Source organism: Morone saxatilis, unplaced genomic scaffold, assembly GCF_004916995.1.
Source record: "Morone saxatilis isolate NCDOM2014 unplaced genomic scaffold, NCSU_SB_2.0 Contig8, whole genome shotgun sequence".
In the NCBI taxonomy this organism is placed as follows: Eukaryota; Metazoa; Chordata; class Actinopteri; family Moronidae; genus Morone; species Morone saxatilis.
This window is the reverse complement of record NW_023340257.1, coordinates 421732-432409: the sequence shown is the minus strand read 5'-3', so window position 1 is coordinate 432409 and position 10678 is coordinate 421732. Positions and strand designations below refer to the sequence as shown.

Here is a 10678-nt window from a genome sequence, read left to right as displayed (position 1 = left end):
CAGGCGACCAGACAGATTTCTCTGAGTTTGAACATTGTTGGAATCATTTGGCATAATGTAAGTACACAACTCAACTACATATAAGGCATAGGTCAAGTGTGTATAGACAGTTAAATGTGGAAATACATATACATATTAGAGCTACACATCAATGAGCCACACTGTTGCGCTCGGTGACATGAACATTGAACACACAGTCATTTATTTTGACTCAGTCCCACATACACTGTACTGCTGCCCCAAATACTCACTAGAGCACCAAATGTGAATTTGCTGCTGAGAATAACCCCCAACAAATGCAATATTTTCTCCTGTGTGAGAAAAAAGAATTATACTTCAGTAGGAACCTAATGCAGAAACATGTGTACAAAGGCTGAGTCCTTGCTGCAGCGGCCATGGGTTTGACTCTGATCTGTGGTCCTTTGCTGTGTGTCGTCCTCTCTCTCCCCGCCTTTTCCTGTTACTCTTCAGCTGTCACTATTGATTAAAGACAGTAAAAAAAAAAATTGTGCGGCATGGAATAAGAGACAGGAAGAAGCTCTCAGCGATGTTATCCCTTTAATGACATTCAACACAGGGGACAACTCAATAACACAGTAAACTATAGGCCATGTACTCTGTTTTTATACAGTTTAACAGGCCCAGTTTCCTCTCCTCTATTATTGTGCTTTTAAGCATAAAGCAGACCTGTTGACTGTTGACTGTGAAGATGAAGGCGTCATTTCAAATTGCAGTCAAGACATACCAATCATGTTCCATGGTGTAGTTGCAGATCGCTAAGGTAACAAAAACATAATTCCTACATTCAAGTCATCATACATTAAATTATTAAATTAATTAAAATTAGATGAAAATCAATATTACATTCAGCATTCTGACAATAGATCACCCATGTTCCACACTGGACCATTAAATATATTAACTATACAGAATTGGATATTATTAGAATATGTTTTTATACAGTTGAACGGTCAGTGTTTTGCTTTGTTTGCTTTGCATTCGTACTTCTTGTGGCACAAGCTGGAAGAAGGGCTGAGTGAACACTGTCAGTGCGTTCTGGACTATCACTGAATGTTGAGGGGAACAAGCCACCTGCTTTTGGGGATCTGTTGACTGCCTTGTGAGGCCTAACATACTGTATATCAACCAGGTTGAGCTTAGTACAGCCAGTGTTTCAACATTGAGGAAACCTTTTAAATAAAAAATCTCTTTAGAATTAGTCAAAGACTGACTGAACTAACAAGAAATTGGTGCTCAGATGGGACTATTGTAACATTCAAAGTTCAATCTGTTTGATATATTTTATTATATAAGAGGCTTCCAGAAGCTTGCATGGAGAGCACTCCGGTCGTGTTTATACTGCAGGCACAAGTGGCTGAAATCTATTCTTTTTTTTTCTCAAATCAGTTTTTGTGTAAACAGCACAAATCACATGGAATCAGATTTTTTCAGTTCTGATTCAGGCAAAATCTGAAAACCAGTGCGGTCACACAAAGGACAGGTAAAAGTCCAGTTTCTTAACTGGTATCAGAAAGTGGAACCTGAGAATGGCTGACAGCGTGACAGAAGCTCTATCTGCTCCACCCTAAACCAGAACTAAAGATGTGGAGTAACTGCAAGCTTAGAGCACCACCCACAGGACTAACTGAGTCATAGCATTTTCTAGAATTGTGTACATAATTGCTGTTGGATCATCAGTTCATGACAGCCAAATCTCTCAACTGTGAAAGAAAGAGAAGAGCTCTCGGGAGTGAAGATAGAATAGTAAACAGTTTTCCATTGGGCTTTTGCTAGTTCAAGGAAAAAACATTTTAAAATGTCTTCATACTACGTTTCTAACAGCAAAATAAAAATAATACATGGAGTCTAGAGGGGTGTTTGAATAAACATGAAAAGACAAAAACACTTTAAAAAAGAAACATGTTTCTAGATATTCCACTAATGATTCCTTCTGTAATTTTACAACAAACATTTGATTTTTAAAGGTTTAGTGTTGCGATGACGGTGCCTGCGTGTGCCACTAGAACAATCAGACATCTGACCCTAAAAAGAGATTACGAATTGGAAGAATATCTCTTTATGCATTTCCTACTGCAATGTAAAACGTTCAATAATATAAGGAAAATGAATTAAACTCTTTAAATTTGATTTTAGAGTGGTATAAAACATGATGTATGTCAGTAAGCTGGATTCCCTTTCATCATACAGCACATTCACACGTCAGTTAACCACGCGGTGTCAAACAAAGACGCACAAAGACGCAGCCCGTCACATTTTCCAAGTTTAATAGTTAAAGAATGAAAAAACACCGAAATGTTTTTGTCGTCACATACAGACCATGATTTGGCACAAATCCCCCACAATCCACTCCAATAAGCGAAGTCACAGAGGCACTTTCATCATGAGCAGGCCAACAGTGAGGAGCCATCCGTACAGACCGGGGACTTAACCGACAATCTCAGCCTCCCAGAAACCTCAACTAAAGCTAGGAAAAGCATCTAAGACCAGAAAGGAGTCCTGATCTAGGGGAGTGTCTTGAGTGCGGGGAGAGGGGGGGGCAGTCTGGAGATTCAGCTGAGATGGACAGGATTGACTTTCCTCTGTGGGACTCAGCATGGACAGTCCACAATCATGTTTTATTGTTTTCTTTTATTTAGACAAACCCAAATAAAAGGCACATAAAACATTGCGCATATGTTTCCATAATTATTCTCAATGGACATACATTTAAAAAAAATGTAGGAATGTTTTACCTTTCTGCTAATCAGAAAGCCTAACCTTTGTATATACAAAAATTACCATTGTTAATGTTCTAATACAAAAAGATTTATAAAAGGTTTTTTTTCTTGCATGTGTCATAACTAACATGTCCTCTGAACTAAATGGTTTGTACAAAGATATACATTCATTTGCCTTCACATCTGCCAAATTCATCATACAAACTTCACAGAAAAGAAAGAAAAAAAAGTTACCAAATTATTTTGCCCAAATAAATGGTTTGTTTTTCACATTAGGTTGGAGTCAAATTAAAAAATTAAACCACATGGTTTGATATCACCAATACATTTATAGGACCTCAAATAAAGATGTCAATTCATAATTTAAGGTTGTTCCTGAAGTAGAATAACTTCACAATCATTGGGTGTAAAATAATAATGAAAAAAAAAGCTAATCACAACATGGTTTTGGCTGTCAGAACTGTGGGGCCCTCGGCCGTCTGAACTGATGAAGGCTTCTTTCACAAAACGATTCCACCACACAGCACATCTAGAGGAGGAAGCATCGACGCGTGGAAAAGTCTTGCAAAGTATTTCAGGCACACTTTGTTTACGGCCACTGGAGAAGGACAATTGACACCACACACTTCCTTTCATCCTAATTTTTTTTTAGTGTTTTGTTTTCATAAAAATTCACTACCCTTCTAATAACGGTTGTTGAACTCAAACCTACACTGGACAAGGTCAGTCATCCACATGCAACATTGGAAAAGAAAAAAAAAAAAAAAAAAGATGGGAAACGGGAATGGGAATCAGTTCATAATGCTGTTCCACATTAGAGCATCTCCTTTGGTGGACAGTGTTGGCATGCATACAATGAAATTATTGGGCCGAACATCTGGGCTGCCAAAATGCAGATGTGGCCAGGTGAACTATAAAACAAACACCAATCATTGTCTCATTCCACCTCATTGAAATGCACCTCTAAGTACCACTCTTCTGTAGTGTGCACAACCTACAGTTTGCTGCAAGTGCTTCAGAGTTCCTGCACTGAAAGAAAAGGCCCTTAACTACTAAAAGGCTTCACATCTACAAACTAATTCACTTGGGTTCTCCAAGAAACACACAGCCAGGGAACTGTGGGACAGTATGCAAAGCCTGGTGCAGGAAATACTGAGGCTGCGATCACAAAGGAGACTTTGTTCAGTCACGGTCCACGGGTTTGGTCGTGACCTGGTGAGTTCTGTAAACCTGTTCTGAATGCGTTGCATTGAACACGTCTGAAATTCAGGCACAGCGCAGTACTCCAACGGGGACTCTAGGTGGAGCTGTTGGAAGATATGATTCACTTTTTGCTGCAGTTTTTCTCCCTGTCCATTAAAGCTGCAGTAGGTAACTTTTATAAAAATATGTCTTCTCATATTCACTGAAACTTTCACTATATCCTGACAGTAGTACATGAGACAGATATTCTGTGCAACAATCAGGTTCCTCTGGCTCCTCCTAGTGCTGCTAATGGCATTTGCAAGAATCCACTGGGACTGAATGAAAACAACCAATCAGAGTCGAGAACGATAGTTGATAGTTTTGTCTCATTCCCAGACTGTAAAATATCAACACTATGGGTCAGCTTCAAGCCATCAACCCAAAATGCAGTGCAGACATCTGTGTACTGCCAATTTGTTGTGACCATGTGGACGGTCTGCACGGTCGCAGTCCTTTAGGCCTTTTCCACCAACTGGGAACTGACTCCATTCTGCTTCAAGCATGTAGTTTTGAACAGTGTGGGGCACTCTGACCAAAAATAAATTGGTTCGGAACCTGAAAAGTTATTCCCAACTGGAACCAAAAAATTGCAGGTTTTGGGTGTGTCATATTCTACAGGTCGTTGTGCATTGTGGAGTGCCCTATGTTGGTGATGCATGTGATTACTATTGTTGAAACTTGGGCTCATATGCTAGATAACACCAAGGTCCCAAAAACTAACTTGGTGGAAAAGGGGCCTAGGGGAACACATCCTTCAAGTGGACTCCAGAAATAGTATACACAGAGGTACAATACCCACACAGCAAGAGGTGTGGGTATGTGGGTAGGTGTGACATCTTGCTTTTTCAGGTACACCTGAGCTTTGAGCAGGACACTGAAGCCTCCTTTGTGACCACAGCCTCAATTTTCCACTAAAGATAAACTGCCAGGATTAAAAAAAAACAACAATAATAAAATAACAAAAAAATAAACAACACTCTGAGCTATGCAAGTGAGATCTAGAGAGAAAATGAATCTGTAAAAGGATAAGGCTGGAGTTACTATCTAAAATAATAACAATAATAATAATCGACATATGACGGGTAGTTACAGCCTCATATTACTAACACTGCCATAAAACTGTAAAAAGGGTGAACTGTTTTTGGTATGGTATGGTATGGTAACGGCAGCAGAAGCTATATCCAGCCGTAGTTACAGGTGACATTGGTTTGTTTTTTAGCCTTTTTATGGGATTCGTTGATAATAAAAAGATACTGACACCAGCCTTATCCTTTACTCTGCTCGTTTCCCTGTCCTCTCCAGGATGGACGGCCACATCAGTGGTGATAGAGTTCTTGCATTGCTAGCCTGTGGTATGTAGAGAGGATCCCCCTCCCACAGGTAAAAGGCAATAAAATAGTGTTTCATATTTACAAAGAAATGGTCAGTGTGTAAATTGTTGAACATGGTGTTAAGACTTTTCTCAGTAACCTTCCTGAGTTTGACTGACAGTGATGGGATCCTATACCTGCTAAAGTAAACAATCTAACCAACTGAACATAGCACAAAAGTTAACTTTGGGACCGCTTTTGTAGTACAGAGTCTAATGAGCCACTGGATGGCTCTCTTGACCTCTACAATTAAAGTCCTCAGTAATCAAAATTTAAAATCATTTGACCTTTGATAATACTGCCATTTTAAGGGCAAAACCTAGGGGACATGCTTTCAGTACGACACATTTCCTCTTTGCTGTACCTTCAACTGTCATGTCCTGATATAAATACATACAAAAATTCCCAAACAGATGTCACACAAACTTGTGTAGAGTATTACGAGTGACTGGTTTCCAGCTGTTTTAAAATACAGACATAGGGGGACTGGTTGATCAAAACAGCCTCTGAACCATCAGTGAACTCCACAAAATCACTCCCCCTCCCCCAAAATGGAAGCTTTGTTTGTTTATAATTAAACTTTAAAATACATAAACTATCAAATACTGATAAGTCCACTAAAAAGAACAATAGAAAAAAAGAACATGACAATATTTGCCTTAACTGGAAGCATTTAAGAACAACTCCAGCAATACACTTCCATTTAAGGAGTTGTTAAACAATGCCTAAGGTATAGTAAGGTATCACGCATCACCATGTTTATAGTCAGATGGCCAGTTGATGAAATCATTTTCAACTGGTCACTTTTACAAGACCTACACAGTCCTTCAGTGGCTAAAGAGAAATGAAAGACTTTGGAAAAGGGCTCTAAGAGGGTTTGCATCTGCACAGCGTATAATGTGTTAACTGCCAACACTGCTGCTATGAGCCGACTCAGCCTCAACTATCTGTCAGAGTAAAACAAACTACTCAAGTTTGAAAAAGGGGTAAGCATGGGGATAAATGCAAACAATATGGGTGAACATGCAGCAGCTGATATTGTAGTAACTGCCCAATAATATGAAACCATCTTACAGTGGAAGAAAACACTAGTTTGAAAGTGTAATGAAACCTTTTGAATGTGATAAACTTACAGTAATGCAAGCAATTTAACATTAATATACAAATGATCACGTATTAAAATGATGCAAAACGTTGAATTATTATTGCAATAATATGATGGGAAATTTCAATGTAACTGGGTAAACCCCAGTATGTGTTGGCTCACACCACACCGCAGCTCCAGAGGTGGTAGTACAGTGATGAAGGGTGGGTGGCTGCAGGGACAAATTTCATTACTGTGTTTTAAAAGGAGAATTTAGTGTCCCATGAAGGTCTCAATGCTGTTTAAAAGGTTTCCCCCTTATGTGTTAAAATATAGCATTCAGGGGGAAACACTATACTTAGAAAATCTTTGGCATAAAATGGTCATTATTTACATACACAAGGTCTGCACAGAACGTCCTCCCCACCTGAAGGCATGGGGTCACATTAGCATGTGAAATAAGTTATCTGAAGTATTCTGCGGCCTGTGACATCATTCAAGTAGTCAAGAGGTAAGAAATATGAGTTTATCAGAGCACCCTTGACATTGGAGACAGTAGTTTGACTAAATAATCTTCAAGACCACTTGCAAGCTTTCAACTGTATACCATGGTCTTGATCAGTAGATGGAGGCCAATAAAGACCATATGATCACCTGTTATGCCTGGAGTTCTGGAGGTCACACTTTAACAACTGTGTAACCCCCATCCTCTGATGAAGACTGTGAAATGCAGTTGATAGCTAAAGGAGAAATTAATAAATGACACTTAGGCATCAGATTATCTGTTCATATCTGAGATCAACTTGGCCCTCAGAAACTCAACTAATAGGTAAAGAGCTGTGAGCAGTACGACAGATTAACTCAGAATTCAATCAGAATTGATGCCATATGGTTTACAATGAGGTATCTCTCACTTCTGCACTATCAGGGCAGTGAGGGCAATATTGTAAATCCATGAACAGGACTGCTTTATGGTGATTGAGTTTTTGCATCAATGTGTTAAGTACCTTGATCTGTCATATAATTAATTCACTGGGTTAGCCAAAAACAGAAACTTCCATCTGGAATCAATAAAACTTTTCTCTATTCAATTTCTAGAAATGTCCTATATTACAATATCTAAAATATATATATATAAAAAAAACACTACCTATGATAGAATAAACCGTTGATTTGACGGATTCTCCTGTGAAGTGCATATGCTATGTAGGCCAATACTCTGCAGCTTAGTTGATGACTAATAAACTGATTTGCCAACAGTTTTCACCACATTGAGAGATTCTTTAAGAACTGTCTGATTTTAATTACAATTAATCAAGAAACATATAAATTAATTGATAATGAAAGTATTCATTAGCTGGACCCCTAACATGACTGTAAGCCCAACAGTGATTAAGGGTATCTGAAACGTTTGTTCTATAAATACAAATAAAATTCAGAATTGACAAATTATGCCGTAATCACTGGTTACTATCTGTGGTTGTATTACATTAGTTATCACCTTTTCAAGTTTAATACACTATCAACCCATTTAGAGGGCCTTTACTAAGATTTGACAGGCTCATCCATTATTAGGCAGTTAAAACATGACCAGCTCTTACATGGGCTAAAAGGGCTCTACCAGGGAGGGGAGGAAGGCAGAACTTGGGATAGAAAAGGCATGCTCTCCATGGGCCTCATGGCAATGTTGAGCGGCCCTGTGATATTCATGGGCATGGGAGTGGTGATAGCCACCGGGTGGGCGATATTCATGTGTGCCGTTGTAGGGATGTTGACAGAGGCCAAGTTCACAGGGCCGGTGATGGTGACTGGGTGCTGCAGGTTGACTGGCGACGTGATGTTGACCGTGCTGGTGGCGATGTTCATCTGAGCGGCGATGGTGACGGGATTGCTGGCGTTGCCGCCACGGTTTACAGCTGAGGTGATAGCTGCTGAGTTGGTGACTGGCGTCGTACTGGCCGAGTTGTTGTGCACGTTGTTGGCATCTGTGGGTCGTTTTTTTTTTTGTTTGTTTAAAAAAAAAAAAAGACAAGAGTAAATTTAGGGCTGGTCAACCTTGTAGAAATATACTACCCCTCCAAAACAGGGAAAGCCAACAGCCCTCTATGCTCCTTGGCTGTTTAGCTGGGTCACTGAAAATGCCAATACATCATTAATACATTATGTCAACTGTGGTAATATTGTTGAAGAAACCTACCTTTGTGAGAGTTGTCAATTAGGACTTGGAAGGAGTTATTTAAAATCTCTCCTACCGTCAACTCACCTGAGGGGTAAATTCAAAAAGCAGGATCAATAGACTAACCGGCTAACTGTCCATTTGTTTTCATTCAAAACTTTCATTTGAAACAGTGACACATTATGTAGGACATCTTAATCTCTGTATGTCTAAGGCTGGATGCACACTACACTGCAGGACTGATGTGAGGAATGTGTTCAGGTCCGGCACATCACAGGGTCCTTATCGGCTCGTCTCAGCCATGCTGTGATATGGTTGGATGCCTGCTGGGTAATTTATAACCCCCATCTCCACCGGGTCATCCCAATTTTTATCAAACATGTTTGCTGTTATAATTGGTAGTTCTGAAGAGTACAAGTTGGTTTATCAATCAGGTCAAAGTAGAAACAGAAATGACAGCTGGGTAATACAAGATAGAGAAGTAGTGTGCATCTAGCTTCAGTGTTATGGTCCAGTTTGTGGTTCATTTAAATGATCTACTGATCCTGCTTCATGAAATTTAACCTTACATTAGCAAGAACTCTATATCTTCAAAACAGAAGAACCTTAATAACACCAGTCCTCAGAGACAAGAAATACTTCTGTACTTGAGTTACACGGTACGTGAAGAAAAACTGGCCACTTGTGTTTTGCAGAGGTTATAATTGAGTGTTTAGGGGTTTCTGCTACTAGCTACTGGATTACCTTTTCGTGGCCCTGAGTGGTTCCACTGCCAGTCACTTATGCCTATTCAGAAATACAGACACATATTGGGTTACAAGAGCACAGGGCAGCAGTGCCATCATGTGGGAGTCAGCTTCAACAGTTCGCATGGTCAAGTTGTGTGCATGTGGCATGGGAATGGGCTGTCTAAATATTAAACATTTTATGACGGGTTCACGGTTTCTAATGGGATCAGGGAAACAAAGCTTCTTTTCTTTGATAGCCGTCACTATAAGTAAGGTCAAAACGACATACAATTTAGTAAAGAATGTTATACAGCAGTCATGAAGAAATTCTAACCGATAATTGTTTCTGTCTGAAGCTGATCATTATTTCAAGTGGGGAGGTTGCTTTAGTCACCTCAAAAAGGATGTTTTCCCAAACAAACAGACACCAACATTAATTAGTTTATCTTTGCATTGTTGATGACATTTAATTCATCTCCCTCTTTAAGGAGTACTCAAGTGATTTAGTATTGTACTTCCATAAAATCAGATTTAAAAAACAAGTGGTAACAATAATCAAAGTAGCAGAGACAGAGACATCCTGACTTGTAGTCCTTAGAATGGGTCAAGATCCAAGATTGCTGGATCATATAGTTCCAATAATACAACTTAATAACATCTTGGTTTTTGGTCCTCTGCCTAATAAATACCAACACCTTCAAAATACCTCCAGTTTGTACTCAGGGTTTGTAGGTCTACCTAGCACATGGTGAAATTAGAACAAAAGAACATTTATACAACTATTCTCACAGGAGCTAACCAATTGCAAGTAACTAACTTTTTTTATTTTTTCTATTTTGGGGGGGGGGGGGGCGGATGGAAAAGGATATCTGTGAAGAGAATTGCACACAAGAAATCTAGCACAGATGAGGTAAATATTGCTTAATGTCTTTAACCACGTACAGCAGAGCAATATTTTATATATGAACAGTGACTCTATGATGAAGGGTTGCCAACGCTGTCAGTAGCGATGAGAATACCCCACCACGGGGTTCTACACAGCCTCATTCAGCTCATTATTTTAGACCTGCTGTTTTGAAAGCAAGCATGGACGGCTAATCCCACCAGAGGGCGAAATTTAACAAGCAACTAATGAAGAAATTCAAATATTTAGTAGATTACACCAGCTATTCAGGTTCATTATTGTGAGTGTGTTTTGAAATATGTGTGATCCTGTGGTCAAAACACACTTTTTTAGTTACGTTGTAATTGAAACTGTTTGTTAAATGTCTTTAATTGCAACTATTTCTGTCAGATGAGCTGCGAGCTGAGAGATCTCTCTCTCTGTGTCTCTCTCT

General features: G+C 39.3%; 1 protein-coding gene across 1 annotated transcript in view; it reads right to left on the bottom strand.

Annotated features, from left to right (window-relative positions):
• Positions 1–2268: 2268 nt before the first annotated feature.
• LOC118341349 (vascular endothelial zinc finger 1-like) overlaps positions 2269–10678 on the bottom strand; it is a gene marked incomplete in the record, with an annotated part of 22678 nt that continues 14268 nt past the window's right edge. Inside the window, 3 exon segments of the mRNA XM_035679599.1 lie at positions 2269–8422; positions 8635–8700; positions 9358–9399. Coding sequence (XP_035535492.1) covers positions 8055–8422; positions 8635–8700; positions 9358–9399 — 476 coding nt within the window.